The sequence below is a fragment of the Halichoeres trimaculatus genome, unplaced genomic scaffold, assembly GCF_033239565.1.
Source record: "Halichoeres trimaculatus isolate MK-OKI-2021-1 unplaced genomic scaffold, fHalTri1.1 fHalTri1_scaffold_1, whole genome shotgun sequence".
In the NCBI taxonomy this organism is placed as follows: Eukaryota; Metazoa; Chordata; class Actinopteri; order Labriformes; family Labridae; genus Halichoeres; species Halichoeres trimaculatus.
In genome coordinates this window covers 42,117,893-42,143,196 of record NW_027437179.1, presented here as the reverse complement: position 1 = coordinate 42,143,196, position 25,304 = coordinate 42,117,893, and the positions used below count along the sequence as shown (strand labels likewise).

Here is a 25,304-nt window from a genome sequence, read left to right as displayed (position 1 = left end):
AAAATCAATCATTAAAAATAATAGAATCATTAAGAATATAAGAATAAGAATAATAGAAAAATAACTAGTATTTTTGGATCAAAGTTTTCACATAACTAGTCTCTGATCTTAACTTTTTATAGTTGAAAATAAAATAACTTTAAAGCAAAAATGAAAAAAAATATTTTGGGGAAAAAATGACTTGAGAGAAAAAATAAAATTGTATAATTTGAGGAAAAAATTAAATATTAATTTAAGGAGAAATGTGAATTTTAGAGCAAAAAATATAAACATTTCAGCGAAAAAGTAAAATATTTATTTTAAGGAGAACAATACATGTTTAATTTTGAAAAATAAAACTTAAAAATAAAATCTTAATTTTAGAGAAAATAGAATATTAATTTTAAGAAAAAATAAAATATTAATTTTAGAAAAAAATAAAATGCGTTTGTTTTAGAGGGAAAAAATATTACTATGAGCAAAAAAAAAATTAGAGAAAAAAACAAAATATTTATATTTAGATATAAAAATGAAATCTTTGTTTTTCGGGAGAAAATAAAATGTCTGTTGAAAAATTTAAAATTAACTGTAGAGAAAATTAAATTAAATTAAATTAAAACTCCTTTTCAGAGACTTCATTTAAGTTGGCGTCTTTTCAAGGATAATATCAAGAAAGACACATTTCATTTATGACTGAATACAAAACTTTTCTGCTCATCAGCTCCAGATTTAAATGAAGGCATGTTATATTTTATTATATATTTAAAACATTATGAGTTTAAACACACACTCCTCCTGAGAAACAAACAAAAGAAGTTTCAAACTTTAAATCACTAATTTTTTTTTAACTTTGTGTGTTTTCAGGTCGTCCTCTGTTCGCAGCTCCACGCGATCCAGGTCCATCACTGGGACTAAATCTCCCAGAATGCACCTGTCTCCCAGCAGAGGAGGCGGGGCTATCTTGACCCTGCAGCCTGACGAGGTGGACCGGGTCTTTCAGGCGCTACGAAAAGGACTCAAGTAAGAAACCTTAGTGTTAGAGTGAGGAGGGGTCCTGACTTTTTTTTTTTTTTTTTTACCACACAGACGACACATGTCCTTATATGGTCGTATTCCCATGCTGACACACTCTTCCCTGATAGGCTGACAGAGAGAGATGGAGAAGCTCACTAAAGAGAGTCAACCTGAATATTTTATCAATATAATGAGAAACAAAAGACTGAACTTGATGAAATGAAATTTTTTAAGACATAATGATGTATTCAAGTCAAAATAAGAATTATAAAAAAAAAAGTTAAAACAGAGAGACAAAAAGTCAAAACCACGATATAAAAAATCCTGAAATCATAAAATAGAGAATAAAAATGAAAAAGAAAAAAAAAATCAAACTGTTGAATAAATGGTAAAATTCATTGTATTGTGAGTATAATGATAGGTCATAAAAAAATGAGAAAGACATAAAAAAAGTTTTTAATAAAAGTGAGTATTGTGGCATCAATAGTTAAAATATTGTGATAAAATCACATTAATTTATAAAAAGTCGTGATAAAAAAATTAAAGGGTTAAATTTAAAAAATGTTAGATCTTAAATAGTGAAATAAAGAGTCATTAAATTGAATAGAAAAGTTTAAATTATGAGATGAGTCAAAACTATGATTTAGTAAATCGTTATAACAGGACTTTTTTTTAGCTTTTTATTTTATTTTTATAAAAAGTCAGAATTATGCAACTAGAGAAATTAATATTTATTAGAGTTAAAGTCATTCTGAATTTTATACTTTTCAGTATTATTATTATTATTATTATATTATTATTATTATTATTTTTATTATTATTATTATTATTATTATTATTATTATTATTACTATTATTATATCACCATTATTATTATTATTATTATTATTATCAATATTATTACTTTATCATTATTTTTTTATCGTCATTTTATTTAATTAATTTTTATTTTTTATTTTTTTCATAAGGCTGTGTTTTGCTCTTTGTTACTGACTCTGATCCAAACAGGCTCAGATCAGACTAACAGGCAGGGCTTCTTAAAGAGACAGTACCTGACGTGTGCTGAGTCAGTCGGAGTCTGAGCTGAGAGATTTTATACACCAGGGGGCGATAAAGAAGGAGATCTAGTTTTAAAGAGTGAGAACATGAATCTTCACCCCCTCATGTTGTGTTCATGTGACTGTGATCATGTGACTGTGATCATGTGACTGTGATCATGTGACTGTGCTCAGGGAGTTTCTGGAGGGTCACCAGGCTGAGATGGACTTCCTGTCGAGTCAGCAGAGAGAGACCAAGAGGAACTCCAGACTGGTGAGAAACAAAAAGGGGGCGGGGTCTGAGGGGGGGCAGGTTGATGCTGGAGACGATGAAGATGATGATGATGATGATGATGTTTTTCTGTCTGTTTCAGGCTTTTCTCTACGACCTGGAGAAGGTAAACCCTGCACGACTTTAACCTGCAGATTTGGATAATGAAGCCGTCAAACACAGACTGAGTCACTTTTAGCTGATCGCCGTTTTTTTTCCTCTGACAGGAAATCAGAGCGTTGGAGAGATACATACGAAGACTAGAGTTTCAGATCAGTAAGGTACAAACCCCCTCAGAGTTTTTACCTTTTTCTGCTGTGATTAAAAACACACAGATAAATGTTTCTGTGTGTGTGTGTGTGTGTGTGTGTGTGTGTGTGTGTGTGTGTGTGTGTGTGTGTGTGTGCAGGTGGAGGAGCTGTATGAGACGTACTGCATCCAGTGGAGGTTGTGTCAGGGAGCGGTGAACATGAAGACGGCGTTCTCTCTGTCCCCGTCCTCCAGAGCGTCCAGAGGCAGTCTGCTGGAGCTGAACCGCAGCCACAGGCTCAGTCTGCAGGTACACACACCTGAGATTATACCTGACCCCACAGGCTCAATCTGCAGATACACACACCTTCCGCTGATGCTGAGTCTGCAGCTTTAAATGCATCATACCTTAACTCTGTGAGCGTCACGCTGGTTTCAGGTCATTTCTCTCTGTTTCAGTTTGTTTTCATCCTTTTAGACTCAAACTTCTGCAGGATCCTTCTTCAGCCTCAGAAATGTGTGTAACAGATTCATTAACGGTGTGTTTAAACAGGCCTGGAATTATCGAGTCCTCACAAGTCACTAGCGCTGTTTACAGAGGCGTATGTAGTGGTTTGGGGGCCCAAGGCAAACCCAGTCAATGGGGCCCTCCATGTCCTTGTAACTCCTCTTCCTCAGAGCTAGACTGGCCTTCCCTGGGTCCACTGTCTCTTTCCCAGAATCAAGGCATGAGACAGTGCTAATCTTGTTCATGGTAACTTAACACAACTAAATGCATTTCCTCAAGTTCTGTACTTTAGTTTGATTTAGAAAAAAGTGAATCCATCATTTAGTCCACTTTGTCCTGGATTTGAAATCTTTTATGGTCCATTGACAGCTTATTTGTCCCACAGTGGGGAATTTACAGAGTAACAGGAACAAACAAGAAAGGATGAAGAGAAAAACATTACAATAGGTAAATATTGAAAAAAATAATTTAGTAAAGAAAAAATATGTAAATATCAAGCACAACATCAAACTGGAAACAAATCTACTGAAAGAGGTGATATTTACAGTTACCATACTTTTTGGTCCTATTATTTTAAAGTGAATGTATTTTTATTTGACCCCCTGTCCAGTGAGTTATGTTTCCAAAAAAGAGATTTATACAATAATGTTTATCACCAACTGAAAAAGTTTGATTTAGAGAAAATGATCCTGTTTCCTGGGCTAGATAAAGTCCTTAAAATCCTAAAAGTCTGATATGTTTATCTCAGATCTCAGAGCAACATTGGTTTTATTTCCCACTTGGTTGAAAATAAGAAAAAAATGGGGAAAAAGTGTTTTTTACCACTTTCTTCCTGAATCAAATGTTCAGATGTGTTGTAACATGGAATAGTCCATTGAATAAGAAGGGAGGGGGAGGAGCCAAAACCATCATTACAGATTAAGACTTTGATGGATTTTGAAGCATGTGAAGTAAGATTTAGAAAAAAGAAATGCTTTCAGTTGAAGAGAACTTCATAAGTCAGTTTTTAAGAGATGCTGTGGGGGCCCCTGGGAATCTTGGGGCCCCAGGCAACTGCCTGTGTTTGCCTAATTGTAGCTACGGCCCTGGCTGTTTATCAAATTAAAATTCATTTTAACGATGTAACAATCTATTTAATTTAACAAATACGATGAAAGCATTTTTAACTCTTTTATTTTTAAAATAAAAACCAGCGTGACAAGACTTTGTCTCTGTGAACTCTTCATAGCTGAGACACAGCGAGAGACACGCTGCTTCAACTTCAATGACCTGACAGTTACATGTACTGCTGAAGCCAAAGCATTATATCACAGAAGGTTTCCTTATGTACAATTATCATTCTTTGTGCAACCTTGGGTGCCGAACAAAGTTTGAAGTTGTTCTTTCTTTGTTGGTTATTTTTGTGTTGCAGGTTTTTTTGTTTACGACCTTGTAATTTGAAAGTGCGAATGAGATTATCCTCGGGAGCAGCCCGCTGTGGGTTACTGCCACTCTTGAGCAATCTGGCCCTCACAGAAACATAATCAACATCCTTGTTGTTTGTTCTCAAACCTAATTGGACTTTAAATGATGCATTCAAGGAGGAAAATTCTGTGGGAAAGTTTGTTGTCCTGAAATGACAGAATTACCATCACGAATACTTTGAATGGGGGCACTTTTTATTCAGCACTTTATAAAAAAAAAAAAACACAAGTATTTTCAAGTCATAGACTTAAGTTTTATGCCGCGTTTACGCCAAAAACGATCAAATCCAATTACATTTCGTTGCATTTTTTCTAAAAAACGGAAATCCAGCCTCGTGTAAACACAGAGCAGAGTGTTTCGGGGTGAAACGGTGAAGTCACCGCATGCGCACTCGCAGTTTCAGGTGAAGGTTGCGCGCGCAGCCACAACTTCCTGTTAAGCCATTCCGCTCCAGTTGGTGGCGGTAATGCGCCTCGAGGTTGGATCGCTAACCGTCTCACACAATAAAACGGCAGAAAAAGAAAGAACAACTACAACAATGATGGCTGATTTCTGAGTAGCATATAAACACACATATATCCACATCGCCAACTACTGGCCTGGCATGGTCACTACATCATTGTGACTTGTCCTCTTGGAGTCATATGAACGGGAATCGTTTTCAAACCGTCCTCATGTAAACGTGGGTGGCTTTTGGAAACGCTAAGGAAGATGATAGATGCTGGTCTGTAGACTGCTCAGCATCACCTGGATGTAAACTTCTCTCCCGTCTGTTTGTCCAGAGAAAGTGTATTCTTCCTGCTTCACCTTTAAAAAAACTCTTCCTCTGCTTAAAGAGCATTTCTCCGTCTCAAAGTAACTTTAGTAAAAGTTAATTAACTTTATTTTAAGAGCATTTCTCAGTCTTTAGTAAAAGTGGAGTTTCCTCAGGTTGCTGTTCCTCTGCAGTGGAGCGAACAGGCAGGACGATCCGTTCAGGGCTCAGCTCGGGGTCTGGACAACAGATGCTGCTGTAAACACAGCTGAGGGGATTTACAGACAACGTGACAACATACTTTGGTTTCTCTGGACTCATGGGAACTACAAATGAAGAAAAGTGTTTTAAATTCAACAAAAGGAGCTTTGTTCTCCTGGGAAAGCTCCAGAGAAACGAGGTCGAGGCTGTGAGGAGGTTCAGGACTCTTTATCGTTTTTTAAAAACAGAAGATGTTTTTTGTGTAACAAAGAGACGTAGAGAGAGGAAAAGCTTAAAAGGGAACATAAACATAAGTCTGAAAAAAATCGATAATCTCTGAAGATGACGGATTGAAAACTTTGACCTTTGACCTCTCTGTGGACAGACAAAGGTGGAAAGTTTCATCATGTTGAAGATTTATTGACCCTTACTTAAGTTTCTGTTTCTCTCTGCAGGACATGTCAGCGATGGAGGGAGAGTTAGAGCTCCTCCTCGGGGAGCTGCACATCAAAATGAAGGGTACACACATACACACACTCACACACACACTCTTTATGAGCATGTTATCAGCTTCACACTCTCTGATATTGAACACCTGTTTCCTCTCAGGTCTGATCGGCTTCGCTCGGCTCTGCCCCGGAGACCAGTACGAGGTGAGACCCCAGATCAACGTCTCTTTAATATTTCCAGAGATTCTTTTTTAACCCGTCCTGTTAAATGAGGCTTCTTTCTGATGATGTCATGTCTTTGTGATGTCATGTGACCAGGTGGTGGTGCGGCTGGGTCGCCAGCGGTGGAGGATCAGAGGGAAGATCGAGTCTGACGACACACAGTCCTGGGACGTGGAGGAGATGGTGTTCCTCCCTCACATACACCACAACTTTGAGATCAAGGTTACACACACCTCTTTTCTAACTTGTGGCGTCCCACAGGGCTCCATCCTGGGTCCCTTTATCTTCTAAAGAATAATTTCTAACTTAAAAATCTACGTCCACATGAATCAGAAATCCATGTCAACCTGACAGTGAAGGAATTTGGGAAGGAGTGGAAATAAAACACGCCTACGTCATTACTTTTCTGTTATGTTTAAATGCAGCACTGTAAAAATTAAACTGTAAAAAACAGTAAAATACCGGTAAACCTGCTAAACATTTTTTGTTGTGATGGTGTTGATGGATTAGGATTAAGACAAACAAGACAGCTGATCGTTACCATGAAGCGCCAAAGTGGTGATTGCCCTAAGACTGCAAGGGAAGCTCAGCTTCCCCTAAAACGTCCCCAAAAAGTGTTGATATGTTCTGCTGTGTGAACATTTCATTGATAAAATCTGAGCTAGAATTCCTTCATCTTTGGTTCAGAATCAGCTCCTATCACAGGTAACTGGCTCCACCTCCTTCTCATTCATCCCCGCAGCGTCTCAGCGCTTTAACACAGTCGGACGCTGAGCGTCTTCTTCTGTTCCACTGTGGAAACTGGACGGTCATTGGATAAACGCTGGGCTTTGTCCCGCCCATCGGACGCTCAGCGTCTCTGGGGGTCTATGAGGCAGTGGGCTGGCCTGGACGCTGGGCTTCTGCATGATGATTGGATGATCTGTCTGAGGCTGAATCCCTTTTTGATTGACAGTGAAATGAGCCAGTCAGAGATCTTGAAGTATAACTCTCCACCAGAGCATCTTCTCCGTTTTACAGTCAGTTGTTCTGGACTGATTCTGAGGTTTTATCGATCCCCAGAGAGTTTACCTTTCTTAAAAACGACGAGCGTTGTGTTTAAAGATTCTCTCTCTTTTCACCAATAAGCAGCTACAGCTCCAGCTGTGGAGCTTCTCCCCCTGTCACTCACACTTACAGCCTGTCGTAGTCTCATGTAGCAGCTCCAGCTGATAACAAGCTAACACAGAGGGTAGAATTTACCTTTAAATAAATAAACAAATTTATGATGTAGGCTGGAAAAAAATGAGCTTCCCCTCCTTGACTGACCAGCAGCCACCACTGGTACTGAATTAGGCACTTTTATGGTTACTGATTATAGACTGTATATATTTTCTTTCGAAAGTCTAATCACTTCTTGAGTCTTATTACACAAGAACGTCAGCTGTCAATCATCGTTAAACGTTACGAAAAGCCTCATTTTTAACTTCTAAAAACTAATGAAAACAAAACTCTTCAGAAAAAAGAGGACTTGGGTACAAGACAGCCAAATAATATCTTCAAATCACTACAACAATCAGACGTGAGAAACATTTCTACCAGGTGTATTAATTTTTTAAAGTTTGACCACAGCCCATCTGGAATGACTGGGGAGATGGATTTTTTAACCTATACTGCAGCCAGCCACCAGGGGGAGCAGTTTTTGTGGAGTCCTCACTTCAAGCCGAGCGAGATGTTTGTTTTATTTGTTCAAATTATTTGACACTTCATGTTGAATTATCTTAACTCAGCCAAAGCAACGAGATGAGTGAGTTTAGTCGAATCAACAAGTTATTTTTTTACAGTAGATTTTCTGACCCAAACTTTTATAAAAAAAAAAAAAAACATCGTCTGAGTCTCCTTAACTTAAGTATTCTGCTTTTTTTAACTCTCTGTGTTTATTTTTCCACTTTGTTTTTTTATATCTGACTTTTGTTTGTTGCTTTATTTATTTATTTTCAGAACTTTTGGTTAAACTTTGCGAAGCTTTTATTTTGAAAAGAACTGTTAACATCCTTCTCTGAGACTTTTTTAACACGTGACCTTCTCCTTGTTCCTCCTCGGCCTGTGATTGGTCGCTGACCTCCCTCAGGTGTCGGAGGCGAAGGGTTTGGGTTGGCTGCTGATCGGCTCGGTGACGTGTGCGAGCGCCGACTTCTTCGTGGCGAGGCCGCAGCTGATGGTGGTCGACATCACGGAGCTGGGGACCATCAAACTGCAGCTGGAGGTCACCTGGAAGTACGTCAACACACACACACACACACACGAGAGTCTGAGCCCACCTGGTCTAAGAATGTGTGTGTGTGTGTGTGTGTGTGTGTAGCCCCTTCGACAGCTCGGAGAACTTGCGTCCGCTCTCCGTCAGCCGTCAGTCCGTGTCCAGCAGGAAGAGCTCGGTCTACAGCTGGACAGCCCCGAGCACGCCGTCCTTCTCCGAGAAATACTTCATCGTGAGTCCACGGCAACGCGCTGATGTCACAAGAAGTCTGCCTCTGATTGGTTGTTGCTGAACTCTTCCTCCTCTCCCTCCTTTTCCTCAGTCGATGGTTCGTGAGCTGCGCGATCGTGACGGCTCCCTCCCGTCTCTGCTGCCGAACAGCCGCCACAGCCGAGGGGGCGTGTCTCTGATCAGCTACCTGTCCAACCCCTCCCACTCCTCCGTCTCAGCCAATCACAGCCCTCAGAGCCCGTACACGCTCAGGTGAGCCGCAGAGGTCAGAGGTCAGGGGTGATGAAGGTGTTTTAAGCTCTAAGAGGAGATTCAGGACATGTTTTTACCCCCGCAGTCTGAACCGGGCCCACAGCGCCCCCTTCAGCCACAGTCAGACCACCAGCTTCGGGGGGAGCCAGACTCAGCTCTCTCTGGGGGAGGAGGAGTCTCTGGAGGTCTCTGTGGAGGAGCAGGAGGAGGAGGAGGAGGGGAGGAAGAGGAGGGAAGGGGAGGAGGCGTGGAGGAGTGTCTCAGAAGCTGCGTTCAGGTCTCCAGAAAGTGGACCAGGATCTCTGCTGGGCCTGCACATGTGAGCACAAAAACCTGGACCAAGACCTCTATTCATTAAAGAATGAAAGAGAATACACTCACCTTCATCTGTGTGTGTGTGTGTGTGTGTGTGTGTGTGTGTGTGTGTGTGTGTGTGTGTGTGTGTGTGTGTGTGTGTAGGTCCAGCACCCCGGACATCCTCAGGAAGAACACTACAGATCCAGAACCAGAACCACAGAGTCTGAGCCCAGCTCTGATACCGGAACAGGTAAACACACACCTGGAGGATGTGGGCTGAATCTGGATCTGTGGTTTCTAACTCGACCCTCTTCTGTTCCAGGACTCTCCAGACCTTCAGACCTACTCTGCTTCACCCTCACCCCCTGCTGTGACCCCGTCCTCACCTATGACTGAGGCTCCGCCCACAGGCAGACCCAGGCCCAGTGGGGCCCAGCGTAAGGCCCAGGCCCTCAGACTGGGGGCCCTGGTCTCAGAGCTGGAGAAGGGTTTACAGGTCCAGAGCTGCTCCGAGAGGGAGCTGAGGGCCCTGGACCACCAGGTCCTCCACCTGGCTACCATCCTGAAGGTAAGCACCTAGGTCTCGAACACACACCTGAGTCTACTAACACACACCTGAGTCTACTAACACACACCTGAGTCTACAGACACACACCTGAGTCTACTAACACACACCTGAGTCTACAGACACACACCTGAGTCTACTAACACACACCTGAGTCTACTTACACACACCTGAGTCTACAGACACACACCTGGCTGAGCTCAGGTAGGTGATGCCCCCCCATTGTCAAAGCTCACCTGTGCTGTCGGTCGGCCTTGTCTCGGTCAGAACGACCTGTCCCTGCTCAGGAGCTCGTCCTCTGAGGAGACGCTCGCTGTGGAGGAAGTCCTGGGCAGCTTTGACTTCCTGTCACATGACTTTGGCGCCGATGATGACACTTCCTGTTTGGGCAGCCTGAGGCTCAAAGACAGCGGGTGAGTTCAGAGCCCGACAGAGGAGAAGAAGAAGAAAACAGACTGTGACATGAACAAACTCTTCATCCTCTTCCTCTTCCTCCTCTTGGTCTCCCAGCATCGGCTCCCTCCAGCAGAGCACTCTGAGGAGTCTGGGTATCCTCTCCACCAACAGCCAATCAGCTTCTGAGGAGGAGCTGGTCATCGCCCCACTGACCTCTGGGAACTGGAGTCTGGACCAGGCTTTGGAGACTCACCTGGATACATGCTGCCTCCTGCTACAGGTTCACTATGACTCTATAAACTAATCTATACCAGTAATTATAACCTATATACAACCTAACAATTACCAATCTATAAACTGACTCTAACCAATTAATGATCTATCTTTAGCCGGGCTACAACCTATCTATAACCTAACTAAGATTATCTATAACCTAACTATGAACTATCTATAACCTTACTCTAACCATTCTATAACATAACTACAACCTGTCTATGACTTAACTTTGACCTAACTATGACCGTTCTATGACCCATCTATAACCAAACTACAGCTTATCTATAAACTAACTCTAACCTGTCTATAACCTTTCAATGACATACCTATAACCTCACAAAAAAACTATCTTTAACCAACTATGACCTATTTATAACCTAAATACATCCTATTTATAGCATAACTTTATCTATACCCTTACTATAATTTTCTATAACCTTACTATGACATATCTTTAACCTATTTATAACCTATCTGTAAACTATCTACAACCTTATTATAACCTATTCTATAACCCAACTATGACTTATCTATAACCTTTCTATAACCATAATACGTCCTATATAAAACCGAACTATGACCTATCCATAACCAAACTACAACCTATCTATAACCTAACTATGATCTATCTACAACCGTTTTATGACCTATTTATAACCTAACTATAACTTTTCTTTCAACCAACTAACAACATATCTAAAACCTGACAGTGATTATCTTTAACCTAACTCTGAATATCTATAACCTAACTATGACTTATCTATAATCAAACTACAACCTATCTATGACATATCTATAATTGTCTATAACCTAACTATGACCTATCTATAACCCAACTACATCCTATCTATACCCTTACTATGATTTTCTATAACCTTACTCTGACCTATCATTAACCTATTTATAACCTAGATATAACCTATCTATAACCCTACTATGACCTATCTTTAACCTTTCTATAACCAAACTAAAACTAATAAATAACCTAAATATGACTCATCTATAACAAAACTATAACCTATCTATAACCTAACTATGATCTATCTACAACCTATTTATAACCTATTCATAAACTAACAATAACTTTTCTTTTAACCAACTAACAAAATATCTAAAACCTGACTATGATTATCTTTAACCTAACTATGACCTATCTATAACCCAACTACATCCTATCTACAGCATAGCTATGGTTATCTATACCCTTACTGTGATTTTCTATAACCTTATTATGACATATCCTTAACCTATTTATAACCTAGATATTACCAATCTACAACCTTATTATAACCTCTCTATAACCTATCTATAACCAAACTACAACCTATGTGTAACCCATCTATGACCTAACTATGACCTTTCTACAACCTATCTATAACCTAACTTTTTTTTTATATTTAACCCAGCTATGACTCATCTATAACCTTGATATTAAGGGACCCCCTTTTAAAGGAGATGAGTTTCAAGGTGCTTTCCCATCAAAAAATAAATTCAGACTGTAACCTATCTATAACCTCACTATAACCCAACTTTGACCTTTAAGGTCTGACCATGTTAAGTTTAACTGTAGAGGGTCAAAGACTAAGACCTGTTGTTAACAGACCTCACAGCCTGTGAACCTGCTGCAGGATGAAGGAAACTGCTGCAGACTCTCAGAAAGCCCTGCTAGAAGACGAATAATTAAGGTTCAAAATCAGGGAGTAACTTTTTGATAACAAGCCGACAGTTCATGGTGTGTGGTGTGTTTTCCAGGATTCACCCCTAGATGGCAGCACATGCAGGATTCTCTGCCTGTGTCTGGTTTCTCTTTAACAGCTCAGGTTAAACCTGTCTCCACCCTCAGCCCGTCCCGTCAGAGTCTAACACACCTCCTCCATGTTCCCTCAGATGCTGAAGTCCACACACTTCACCCCGTCCCGCGTGGAGCTGCTGGAGGAGATGGGTCTGCAGGCCGAGGTCCTGGACCGGGTCAGCTGTCTGCTGCTGGAGAAGACCGACAGCATCTCTGCCAAAGACAGTAAACACCTCTCTGCTCCTGTCTGCACGTCACACGCTGGATCAGAGCCACTTCAGAAACAAGGTCACCTAAACACGAGATAACCTCCTCTTCTTCCTCCTCCTCCTCCTCCTCCTCCTCCTCCTCCTCCTCCTCCTCCTCCTCTTGTAGTCCTGCCGAAGCCTCAGAGGACGAAGGACGTGCTGCTGTTCTGGGACGAGTGTGTGGCCGACAGCAGCTCTCCTTTCTGCTGCAGCGCCGACTCTTTCTGCAGGACGCTGAGGAAACGCTACACACACAAGGTGAAGGCCAAGCAGCCGGGCCAGTCAGAGAAAGGTACACACTGATCCTGAGTGTGTGTGTGAGTGTGTGTGTGTGTGTGTGACTCATCTCTACAGCTTCTCTCTGTCTCTCCTCAGTCTTCTCTCTCCTCCTGCAGCAGCTGCAGACGGTCTGTCGGGTCCTTCCTGCTCCTCGTCCTCCCTGCAGCCCGGACAGAGTCTCCGTCTTCCAGCTCTCGGTTTATCTGAAGCGCTGGAACGTGACGGAGCTCGGCGAGCACATCTCCCGTCTGTCCAGAGAAGGTGGGCGCTCAGTTTTCACCGTCTGCTCAAAGACGAAGCTCTCCACGTCTTTCACTCTGACTCTCTTTCAGAGTACTTCCTGTCAGCCCTGAGGAGCCCCAAACGGAGGCGTGCTCTTAATAAAATGAAGGGGCGTGGCCTGGCAGAGCTCCTCCCCCTCACCTGTACGCTGCAGGCTCTGGCCTGTCTGCAGGTGGACTCCAACCACAGGGTGTGTAAAGCTGCCGCGGGCTGTGTGAGCAGAGCTGCCGGCTGCAGCAGCTTCAGGAGCAAGGTGAGCTTACCTGACACAGAGTCTGAGGGGTCAGAGCAAAATCACTGCAGGGCCTCAGTTTCCCAGCATGCATTTCACCAGAGAGTGCACAATTTAGTCTATCTCTTACCCTGTGCACCGAATATATCTCCACACCTTGGCCCTCGATTATCAAACGCCCTACGTCTACGCTCATTTTTCACGCACAGATCGGCGTTTATCTGTCAAGAGGAAAAATCTGCTCACATGAGCACAGAACTTTTTCTTTTTAAAAAGAAGTTAGAGATGCTGTTATCAGATTTTTAATACACACCCATGTCTGTGATAAAGTCTCTGCAGAAAGAAAGAAAAGAATATAATGAGGGAATCAAACAAAGGACAGAAAGAAAGGAGGAAGAAAGGGAGGATTTAAAGGAATAGAGAAAAGAAGGAAAAGATGGAACTGGAAAAAGGAAGAAAGTAAATAAAGAAAGTAAGGAAGAAAAGAAGGAAAGGAAGGATTGAAGGTAAGAATGGAAGAGGTAGGAAATTAAGGAAAAATAGGGAAAGAAAGGGATTGAGGAAAGGAAGAAAAGGCAGGAAGGAAAAGAAGGGAAGGCAGGAACAGGAGAGAGAAAGGAAGGAAAAGGTAGGAATCAAATTACAGTTGAGGGAAGGAAAGGAAGGATTGGGGAGAAAGGAAGGGAGGGAAAGAGGTAGGGAATAAAGGAAGGAGAGAATATATTGATAGAATCAGACAAAGGACAGAAAGAAAGGAAGGAAGGAAGGGAGGGAGGAATTAAAGGAATGGAGAAGAGAAGGAAAGGAAGGAAGGAAAAGATGGAACAGGAAAAAGAAAAGTGTGAATAAAGAAAGGAAGGAAGAAAAGAAGGAAGGGAAGAATTAAAGGAAAGGATGGTAGAGGTAGGAAATTAAGGAAGGAAGGAAAAATAGGGAAAAAAGAAAAGGAAGTAGTAAGGAAACAGGGAGAAAGAAAGAAAGGAATTAAAGAAAGGAAGAAAGGGTAGGAAGGAAAAGAAGGGAAGGAAGGAATGGGTAGGAATCAAATTACAGATGAGAGAAGGAAAGGAAGGATTGGGGAGAAAGGAAGGGAGGGAAGGAAAGAATATAATGATGAAACCAAACAAAGGACAGAAAGAAAGGAAGGAAGGAAGGGAGGAATAAGGGAGTGTAAGATAGGAGGAAGGAAGGGGGGATTAAAGGAATGTAGAAAGGAAGGAAAAGAAGGAACAGACTGAACTGGAAAAAGGAAGAAAGTAAATAAAGAAAGGAAAGAAGAAAAGAAGGAAGGGAAGGATGATAGAGGGAGAAAATTAAGGAAGGAAGGAAAAATAGGGAGAAAGAAAGAAAGAAATTAAGTAAAGGAAGAAAGGCAGGAAGGAAAAGAAGGGAAGGAAGGAACAAGGGAGAGGAAGGAAGGGAGGGATGGTGGTAGGGAATAAAGGAAGGAATGAATGAAGGAAAAAACAAATGAAAAAAGGAACATAGGAAGGAAGGAAGGAAAGAAGGAAAAATAAAATAAAGGAAGGGAGGAAAATTTAGGAAGTGAGAACATAAGGAAGGGTAGAAAGGAAAGGAAATTAGGAAAGAATGAAACAAAAGGAAGTAAGGAAAGGTGGGAGGAGGGGACGTAGAAAGTAATAATAATTAAATAATAAAAATAATTTAGACATGAGGAGACGAAAGCTCAGGGGCCGACTGCTTGACTCTACTTCCTGACATATTCTACAAACCCCGAAAAAAATACACAAGAACGCCAGCTGTCAATCATCGTTAAACGTTACAAAAAGCCTCATTTTTAACCTTGTATAACTAATAAAAACAAAAATTTCCAGAAAAAAGAGGACTTGAATACAAGACAGCCAAATGATATCTTCAAATCACCACAACAATCAGACGTGAGAAACATTTCTACCAGGTGTGTTAATTTTTTAAAGTTTGACCACAGCCCATCTGGAATGACTGGGGAGATGGATTTTTAAACCTATACTGCAGCCAGCCACCAGGGGGAGCAGTTTTCGTGGAGACCTCACTCCGAACTAAGCATTTTTTTTCAGTCTATGGTGTGAGCCCATTTGCAAACGCAACAACAGAACAGAAGTTAAGAGGACAGTTTTCATAACAGACACAGAAAAGTTGTGAAATTAAGTAAATGATTGTTTTCTTGTGTAACTTAGGCTGTAATAAATATAGCTTTTATGCTAACACGTGAACGTTGCTGTAGGATCATTTCTACACCCAGATCAGCACCAATTCCCACTCAGGATTGATAAATAAGAGCCCTTTTCTCTGTTTTTCCTCCAGGCTGTAGTTTTTTACACTGAGAGTCTGAAGAGCTCTGACGTTCAGATCCAACACGGCTCCTGTCTGGCTCTGAAATGCCTCAGGGTGAGAACACACACACACACACACACACACACACACACACACACACACACACACACACACACACACACACACACACACACACACACACACACACACACACTCAGTAACACAGCTTCAGCAGCACCTGTTAACTGTTGAATGTGTGTTTTGTAATCCTATGTGTGTGCATGTGTGCATGTGTGTGTGTGTGTGTGTGTGTGTGTGCAGGCCACAGAGAGCGTGGACCACATCGCTGATCTGTGGCGGTCTAAGGACGAAGACGTTCGCAGCGCGGCCAAAGAGAGCGTCCTCTCCTTCGGTACCAACATCTCTCCATCCTCTCACCTCTCTGCAGGTTTACACACCTCTGTCTCACCTTTACCTCTGTGTGTGTGTGTGTGTGTGTGTGTGTGTGTGTGTGTGTGTGTAGGTAAGAAGGGTTACCTGGCCTTCCAGAGGATGGACCAGCTCCACGCCGAGATGGAGGAGGAGGCGTACAAGAACCTGGAGACTGAGATCACGTTCCTCTAGAGGAGACAGAGAGGGCGCTGTACGTCTGTCAGGGAGTGTGTGTGAGAGAGTGTGTGAGAGAGTGTGTGTGTTCAGGTGAAGAAGAGGAAAGACTCAATGACCAGACGTTTTTCACCGTTTAAATAAAACGACAGAGAAAAATCCACAGAGAAGACCAGACCAGAGAGACTGGACTGTTAGGTTCCTGCTGGGTGGACTCTGAAGACTGGATCCTCTTCATCATCAGACCCAAACAGAAACTTCTGGACTTAATCTTTGAAAAACATAAGGAAAACTTTTTGTCTTGAGTCAGGACATGAACTATCGACAGGAAGGAGTCCACCGTCAGAGCTCAGAGTCCTGAAAATCCTGATCCAGGGTCAGTTTCATTAAAGACTCTGCTGCCCCCTGCTGGCTGTTTGCCTGAACTGACCCCTGTGAGGGTTCCTGACCTGAGGATGCTTCGACTCACCACAGACTGTGGTCAGACTGACCTCTGACCTCTGAGCGGATATTTCTGGAAGGTTTGTGTGGGAAGTGAAACGGCACGGGAAAAAGAGGAAGAAGAGGAGGAAGAGGAAGATGTTAGTGATGGAAGTTTATCTGAGGTTTTTGACTCAGGACGACTGTTTAACTACCACAGACGGCGTGACGAGGTGTAAATTGCTAATGGAAATGTGTATAACTGAGACTTTATCTGCATTTAAAGAAAATAATTTCATATGTGTGAGAATAAAAAGACAATCTCTCTGGATGTTTTTTCACCTGTGTGAAGAAATATTCTCCTCACTTCCTGTTTACTTCAGCGTCTGTGAGGAGATGATGATCAGGAGATATCCAACACTTTATTTTAAGATATTTTAAGATCTCAGACTAGTGTTGGATTTCTAAGAAGTCAGAATGACGGGGTGTGGGTTTGACCTGGAGGTTAAGGAGGCTTGGTTCACTTCCTGTCGTCTCAAGGTAAAAAAAATTTACAAAAAATTTGCAAAACTTTTCAAAATTATGATATTGATTAAATGTGCAAATATTTGCCAAAATTCAGAAATTTGCTAAAAAAAAAAAAAAAAAAAGAAAAAAGAAAAAAAAAATTTTTTTTTAAATGTGCTTCATTTAAATTTTTTTTAACAAATTTAAAAAATGTGCAATTATTTTCAAAATATTACATTTAAATAATTGGCAAAATTTTAATAAATTAAATATATATATATATTTGAAACATTTTTAACATTTTAAGAAATTCTCAATTTTTTTTTTTAGAATTTTTCAATTTCACAAATTGAAATACAAAAAAAGTGAAAAATTTCAAAAATGTGCAATAACCTCAAAAAATAGTAAGCTGTATTGCAAGAAGTGATGCATATTTGGTATAAAAAAATGTTAACCCATTACTTTACTTACTGTCAATATCTTCAATCATCAATACCCTTTGTAAGATTTTTTTTTTTTTAATTTAATGATTTTTTTTAAGGAGCCACTGCAAAGGAGTTAAAGAGCCGCAGGTTGAAGACCCTTGCTTTAGGGGGATGTGAGATTTAATCTTTTTTTTATTTATTTTTTTTAAGTAAAAAATGTAAGCTGTTGAATTACCTGTAGTTAAAAAAAATCACTTTTTTTCCAACACTTATTTTTTTCTATCAACATAATTTTTTCTATAATGAAAAGATTTATAAAGAACTGTTTTTCCTCAGTAAATCACTTAAAAAAGCCCAGACACATTTTTCCACAGTGAAACAAAATCATCTTCAATGTTTTGGAAATAAAATCACAGTCGTTGCCAGAAATCCTCGATACCTGGATCAAACAGGACTCCCTCTGGTGTCTACCATCTTCGGTGTTCACGCCCGATAAGAAGGATTCACTGAATCTGTCCTGGCGGCACCAGAAAGGAGGCGGGATTTGTCGGCCATTGTTGCTGTGACGTCATCGACCTTCAAATTCAGCCACCGTAGGCTGCAGCCGCTAAACTGGGACTCGGCTTCTGTTTTCTTTGCGACGGTGTTTTTTGCCTGCATGCAAAGATAGTTTCCTTCAGGAGACGATAGAGTTCAAGATCAAAGTTTTTGAAGCTTGAAGTCAGTTTTCTACGGTGGCCAGTAAGAGTCAATTAGCACATTTGAAAAGCCACAACACGACAGAAGTTAAGAGGAAAGTTTTCCTGACGGACGCAGTTAAGTTGGGAAAAGGGGGAGAAAGATAATTTTCTTTTTTTTTTTTTTTTGATAAACATAGCTCTAATGCTAATGCTAATGCTATTGCTTCCTGGAGCTAAATACAAGATAACATATTTTCCTGGTAAATAAAAAAAATACACCCACAGGCCACCGTAGTTTCACCTGGAGAAGAAACTGGAGGTGAGGTCATGTTCAAAGCAGCAGGCGTCAAGAGTTTGAGAGGAAAAAACTTTATTTAAATTAAAACCAAAGCAATAACGCAGCAGAGCGTGTTCAGCACTGCAACAGGAGGCCACACACACACACGCACACACACACACACACACACACACACACACACACACTCTGACAGTATAAACACCTTCGCCTGTGTGTGAGGGCTGAACACTGAGCAGACACACCAGGAGACGTCGGAGTCTCTGCTCCTCCTCCAGCTCGGTGTGTGTGTATTGCTTTAAGTCGCTGGAAGCTCCACGTTTATCAGCACGACACACACCTGTCGCACAGGACACACACACACACACACACACACACACACTTTCTCTCACACACACGTCTGTGTTTTCTAACCTTTGGAAACTTTCAGCATTTTTGTTTTTTTAATCGTTTAAAATTTGTGTCAACTTGAAAAAAACTAAACAGCAACCCATGCACGAGAAACACAAACCGACGAAAGAAAAAACAGCGAAGAAGAAACTAAACGGTGACGGTGGCGGTCAGGGCGCTCGCTCCGCGGACGAGGAGGAGGAGGAGGAGGAGGAAGGACAGTTTCTCAGCATTATTACACCTTCAGAGGAGGAGGAGGAGGAGGAGGGGCTTCACAGCATACTTACTGATTGTCCAGTGTGTGTGTGTGTGTGTGTGTGTGTGTGTGTGTGTGTGTGTGTGTGTGTGTGCGATATGATTTTGCTGTTACTCCTAACGTTGGAGCAGATTATCTTTAAACACTTCCTGGTGTGTGTTGGCGAGAGGAACAAACATGGCCGCTTTGGAGCGCCGTGTGTGTGTGCGTGTGTGTGCGTGTGTGTGTGTGTGTGTGTGTGTGTGTGTGTGTGTGTGTGTGTGTGTGTGTGTGTGTGTGTGTGTGTGTGTGTGTGTGTGTGTGTGTTTGGCAGTTTGAGGAGTGAAATGTTTGCAGTAAAGGAGTCAGAGAGGAAGCAGAATACTGAAGCACACGCTCACTTCCTGTTCCTGTCCCGTGTGGCGTGAACAGTTTGTCCGTCTCTCGGGGTCTCCTCCTCTCCTCCTCTCCTCCTCGTCTCCTCCTGGTTGGATGAGCCCCTCCTCTAACACCTCCTCTCCTCCTCACAGTCTGGTGTGTGTGTGTGTCTCTCCAGCAGCTCCTCCTGAGCCCTCCTCACTTCCTGTTTTGGCCAGGCGCTCTCCATATTTGGGCGTGTTCCTCCTCAGCTCCTCCAGCATGGCAGTATCACCCTCTGCTCCTCCCTCCTCCTTCCTCCTCCTCTCCTGCTCTCGCTCCTCTCTCCGCTCTCCTAGGTCCCGACGATGGCAGGGTCCTGGGCGGCGTCCGGCAGCGTGGCGTCCTGGCAGTGGTACAGGAAGCAGTTTCCCCAGCAGCTGTAGCAGATGAGGAAGAGCGCGGCGAGGAAGACCAAGGCACAGATGGTGCAGGGCTTCCTCTCCAGCAGGAAGCTGAGCAGGTAGAAGCCCATGAACATGGAGTGGTTGAACCACAGCGCCGGGTTCAGCGGTTTGGGGATGAGCAGCACGGGGAGGAGCCACTGGAGGCAATACATGGTCTCTGTGTGTGTGAGGGGGCGACACGGACTGTAGGGGGCGCTACGGGGACTGGATCCAGCAGAGACGCCGTGCGTCGACCAGACGGCGGCAGACGGAGAGACGAGGGAGGTGGATCTACCCGACGGAGCTGGGGTGATGGAGGAGGAGGTCGAAGAAAACAGAGGTCGTCAGGTCATCCCTGAAACAGCAGAGGAGACAGCGTCAGTCACAAACCGGTCCCTTAATCCGGTCTAAACCCAGACCAGAGACAGAGGATGGACGGTCCACAGCGTGGTCACATGAGAGGAGACAAAACCAAGCATCACGTCCTGGTTACAGAGAGCGCTGATACAAAACAAAACTAAAATATGATTTTTTTTCTTTTTCTTCATGTTGAACAAACCAAACTGTGTCAGAAACTGGATTTACAAAAACCATCAGAGAATCTGCTTCAGTCCTGGTTCCAAAGACCACATCCTGACAACCAGAGGGTTAAAAACAAAATTTAAACTTTCTCTGTTTTCCTGAAGCTTTACGGAAACTCAGCACTATTGCTGTTGGGGTTGTTTGAATCAATAGATCTGGTTATAAAATAATTAAGGAATAGAATAGAACTATGTCAATGCAGCAAGTACAAAAAAATTGTAAGATATAATAAATACATAAACATTAAATAACAACAATAATAATTCAATTATAATATAAATAATGAAAAAAAAAAAATAATAATGAAAATAATTTACAAAAAATAATAACATATATAACAATAATTAATATTATTATTAAGTACAATAATTTCAATAATTTATATAACAATAAAAAATTCCAATAATTTATGATAATAAATTATAATATAAATAATAATATAAAATAAAAATAATAATGAAAATAATTTATAAAAATAATTAAATATATAATAATAATAGTCATTTATTATCATTAATTACAATTATTTCAATAATTCATACAATAAAAAATCCAATAATTTACAATAATAATTCAATTATAATATAAATAATGATATAAAATAAAAATAATTTATGAAAATAATCATAACAAATATAATAATAAAAATTGTTTTATTATAATTAATTTAAATAATTTAAACTATTTATATAACAACAAACTATTTCCAATCATTGAAAATAATAAATGTAACAAAATAAATCCATGTTTTTTTGACTAATAATATATGGATCAAGGAGATAGTCTCGCATCAGCAAAAAAAAAACAAAAAAACACCAGGTGTCATTAAAATACACATCATAAAAGCAATAAAACAGTCATGGAAAGTAAAGAAAATATATATACTTAAAAAAAGACTTAAAAAATAACATTTAATCTATAAAATCTATTTTAATTTACAACCTGTCGAATTTGCATTAACTGCTGAATAAATAACTCAAAATGTAGGTTTTGACAAATGCAGGCAATTATTGCGGAATTTATTTATCTATTTTCACATTGTACTGGCAATTTTAATTTACTTGTGTGATTAAAATGCACTAATTTATTAAAATTTACCACAAACATTACTCGTATTTCACAAAGTATCAGCTTCAGATCGGTATCGCTGGTACCAGCCTGAATTTTTCTCAGTATCAGATGGGAAAGGAAATTGTTGGTATCAAACATCAGTAACGTCATGGGCCACACGCCCTGTCCACGTGCTTGTGCACATGCATGAAGTGATTAACAATTTATTCACAAAATAATGAAGAAAATGTGCCATAGTTAGTTCTTTCCAAATGAAATGGTAATTAGCTGAGTCTGTAGTTTATTCAACATATAACTCTTTTAGTTTTGAGCTTATTTATGTTAAAATTTTTCTTACATTTCTTATTTTTCTGTTTTTAAGCTGTGCAGCATGTTTGGAAAAGTGCTTTAAAAATAAAACACACACACAGAAAACATGAATTTAGTCCTGATGAAGCTGCTTTAAAGAGAGAATGAACATTGAAAATAAAGCTTTATATTTACACCTGAAACACACCTGGCTTTAAACCAGAGTTGGACTCATCATGTCATTAAAGGATCAGGTCTTCCTGACACACACTCCTCAGTCAGGAAACCAAGCAGCCTCTGAAACCGGCTCTCAGCCTCGTTAATGAAGACTTCCTAGAGTCAATAATTGGCTAACTATTTACCCAGGTGACTTCACTCTCAGGCCCTCAGGTCTCACTGAAACCTTCAGAACCAGGACCAGAATCCTGATCAGACGGTTAACTGACGTGTTGTGACTTTGCTCTGTGTGTGTACGTTTACACACTAAGCTGATAAACTACATGGCGTGATTACATGACATAAACACATGAACAGAGTGTGTCTGCTCTGAGATCAGCTGTTCCTCCAGCAGATCTGTGTGTGACTGACTGAAGGACTGTCACAATCAGCTGCAGGCATTACTGAGCCGCCTGTCAGCCCGACCTCAGCACACAGACGCTGCTGAACGTGTTCGTCTGAGACTTAACTGGAAACACGTCGTTTGACGGCTTCACTTCTCTTTAAGCTAGCTAAAAGCTCAGGGGTGTGTCTGGACTTTATGGCTGAGGTATCTGACTCATGCAGGAGAAGCATTTAGCTATTTATTCACCCTTTCTGGCTTCAATAATCATGTCTGACAGCTCCTCACATCACAGGATCATGGAGACGCCTTATTTCTGTGTGCTAACTTTTAGAGTTACACAACAGAGAGGCTTGAACAAACTCCTGCACGCCTGTCTGATAAAAAAAACACGCCTCTGATGACAAAAACATTAAAACAATCTTCCCAAAAAGTCTGGTTTTAACTTATAATTAATCAGCCTAAATAACAAAAAGTCTCTCTTCGGTGATTTGCTTCTTATTGACGTCCATTACCACAACAGCCTCAAACTAAAACAGTGCTGAGTAATGTCTGCAGTGAACTGATAGTGCACGAGAGGGGTCACATAATGTCAGAGGTCACACCTCAACCCGAGGAGGCGGGAACACCTCAGTATTTCCAACGTGACGTGTGTGCGTGTGTGTCTCTCCTGCTTCCCAAACACTGTGTTCCATTGTAACATCTCCTCCTCAGCTACATCAAAATAAAAGCACAGAGGAGGAAGACAGAGGAGCTTTTTGTGAAAAATGAAAAGAGCTCATGTGTTGGGAAAGATTAACATCACACAGTTTAGGATTTTGGGGCAGCTGGGGCAACCAATCAGATTTGAGAAGGGCCCAAACCACCTGGGGCCACCTCTCAGCAGGAAGTAGTTAATAACATTAACCTGCTAAATACCCAGCCTGGTGAGGAAACCTCATCAGAAATACACAGGCAAGTGTGGAGGAATAAACTGCCTCAGCTTATAGATCAACTTTGATTATATATCAACTTTTGTATAAATAAAACACAGCCCTAGGTATTTTACTACATAAGTGTATTGCATTCACTTGAAGGAAAAAAAAAAAACTCAGGTTTTTCAGAGTAATTTATTTTTCCGTTTGTTTTTTGTGGTAATTAATTTTGTTTTTCTGATTAATATCTTTTTATTGGTTTGTTTTTTGTTATAATTATTATATTGGTTTGTTTCTTGTTATAATTATTTCTGTTTTTAAGAGTAATTTTTTTTTCTGTTTTCAGATTACTTTTATCCCGTTTAATAATTTTTTCCTGAAGTATTGAGCTACTACGAAATCCCATGAGAACCTCCAACCTGCAGACGACTCCCATGGATGAGTGGTGGCTCCTGTGTCCCGCACGGATCAGAGATCCTGTTCGGAACATATATGCCTTATCCTTAACTTTCTACCGGCTTTCCATTGTAGAAGCAATGCATTTTTTAATGCCACATCTTTGTCTATTCCTTAAGTATTACATTGAACAATAAGCTTGTATAAAATATAAGGATAAAATCAAATACTTAACAAGGGTATCATACCCTGTGTGTGGCTAATACCTTACCTTTATTGACCCGGTACGGACCGGTAGAAAGTTAAGATTAAGACACATGTGCCGAACAGGATCTTTGATCCGTGCGGGACACAGGAGCCACCACACATCCACGGGAGTCGTCTGCAAGTTGGAGGTTCTCACGGGATTTCTAAGTATCTTGATGCTTCAGGAAAAAATTACTCATAAAAACAAGAAAAAAGTAATCTGAAAACAGAAAAAATTACTCATAAAAACAGAAATAATACTAACAAAAAACAGACCAATAAAAAAATATTAATCAGAAAAAACAAAATTAATTACCACAAAAAATTACTCATAAAAACAGAAATAATTATAACAAAATTTAAACCAATATAATAATTATATCCAAAAAAAAAAAAACAAACAATACAAAAATATTAATCAGAAAAACAAAATTAATTACCACAAAAAACAAACTGAAGAATAAAATACTCTGAAAAACCTGAGTTGTTTTTTTTTTCTTCAAGTGAATGCAAAACGCTTCCGTATTTTACAGTGGTTGGGGGAAAAACACATCAAAGGAAGAATAGCGTGTTTTCAAGGAGTATTTGTGAGTAAAGCACATCTTTATAATTATCAAAACAGATTAAGAGTTTAGAATAAGCTAAAACATTAAATTAGCAGTAAGCCCTGTCTTCAGTATCTGGGCCGCGGAGCTGCAGCAAACCTCGGTCTAAACTCAGATCATTCATCTGTTAGCAGGCTGGGCTCACAGCAGGTGTTCACTGAGGGGTCAGAGAAGCTTCAAACAGACTAAAGAGAAGCTGCTCGGTATTTCAGAAAACTTCAACAACAAAGACTGAGTTTGTTTTGAGGTGGTTTAACATCCTCTCCATATAATCCGCGGCTGTGGGCGGTCACAGGCAGCGGGAGCCAGTTCTAACAGTGAACCGTGTCTCCACAGTTAGCCCGTTAAAAACTCCGTCTGCGGAGGATATACGTTTCCGTTTCCCTTCAGATCCACCTATAGATCATGGTTTAAAAATAACAACAATCCCCCAGACCATCAACACCTACTTTAAAGACAACTCTGCTTTAAAATCTCTCCTGTTAGAGACAGTGGAGCTCGAATCAGAGGCTAAACTGTTAGCCGTGAGGGCTCCGGTGAATGAACTGTCCCCTCGGTGTAAACACAGCAGAAAGCTCTCAAAGTGCCTCAGGTGGAGTGTTAATAATCTACCTTTATCTGTTAAAAATGTAGATTTATAAATATTCAAACCAACCTGACGTGTTTGAGGCTCATTCTCAGACAAACATCCAGACTGCGCACCAAGCTAACAAACATTAGCCTCTAGCTCTCAGGACCCCTGCTGCAAAGCTGTGGCAGAGACTTTTAGTAGAC

The 25,304-nt window shown here is 40.8% G+C and overlaps 2 protein-coding genes across 3 annotated transcripts in view; one reads left to right on the top strand and one right to left on the bottom strand.

Annotated features, from left to right (window-relative positions):
* Positions 1–16,859, top strand: part of ripor3 (RIPOR family member 3) — a 52,514-nt gene extending 35,655 nt beyond the window's left edge. For both annotated transcript variants that reach the window (XM_074667474.1, XM_074667551.1), the window contains 23 exons: positions 844–999; positions 2,226–2,304; positions 2,405–2,428; positions 2,529–2,582; positions 2,711–2,860; positions 5,933–5,996; positions 6,087–6,130; positions 6,245–6,370; positions 8,259–8,404; positions 8,490–8,616; positions 8,707–8,867; positions 8,953–9,186; positions 9,327–9,414; positions 9,487–9,732; positions 9,997–10,142; positions 10,240–10,405; positions 12,289–12,418; positions 12,569–12,733; positions 12,817–12,981; positions 13,053–13,255; positions 15,539–15,622; positions 15,830–15,920; positions 16,032–16,859. In XM_074667474.1, the coding sequence (XP_074523575.1) occupies positions 844–999; positions 2,226–2,304; positions 2,405–2,428; positions 2,529–2,582; positions 2,711–2,860; positions 5,933–5,996; positions 6,087–6,130; positions 6,245–6,370; positions 8,259–8,404; positions 8,490–8,616; positions 8,707–8,867; positions 8,953–9,186; positions 9,327–9,414; positions 9,487–9,732; positions 9,997–10,142; positions 10,240–10,405; positions 12,289–12,418; positions 12,569–12,733; positions 12,817–12,981; positions 13,053–13,255; positions 15,539–15,622; positions 15,830–15,920; positions 16,032–16,132 (2,950 nt within the window). In that variant the 3' untranslated portion in view covers positions 16,133–16,859. The remainder of the gene's footprint in view (positions 1–843; positions 1,000–2,225; positions 2,305–2,404; positions 2,429–2,528; positions 2,583–2,710; positions 2,861–5,932; positions 5,997–6,086; positions 6,131–6,244; positions 6,371–8,258; positions 8,405–8,489; positions 8,617–8,706; positions 8,868–8,952; positions 9,187–9,326; positions 9,415–9,486; positions 9,733–9,996; positions 10,143–10,239; positions 10,406–12,288; positions 12,419–12,568; positions 12,734–12,816; positions 12,982–13,052; positions 13,256–15,538; positions 15,623–15,829; positions 15,921–16,031) is intronic.
* A 1,677-nt stretch (positions 16,860–18,536) lies between these two features.
* Positions 18,537–25,304, bottom strand: blcap (bladder cancer associated protein). The gene is made up of 2 exons (XM_074665975.1): positions 25,186–25,304; positions 18,537–20,224 (listed from the first exon to the last, which is right to left on the bottom strand). Exon 2 carries the CDS (start codon positions 20,040–20,042, stop codon positions 19,779–19,781), a length of 264 nt encoding a protein of 87 aa, XP_074522076.1. The 5' UTR covers positions 20,043–20,224; positions 25,186–25,304; the 3' UTR covers positions 18,537–19,778.

Excerpts from the sequence above, each read along its gene's own strand:
- blcap (XM_074665975.1), bottom strand. The coding sequence starts at position 20,042 with ATGTATTGCCTCCAGTGGCTCCTCCCCGTGCTGCTCATCCCCAAACCG.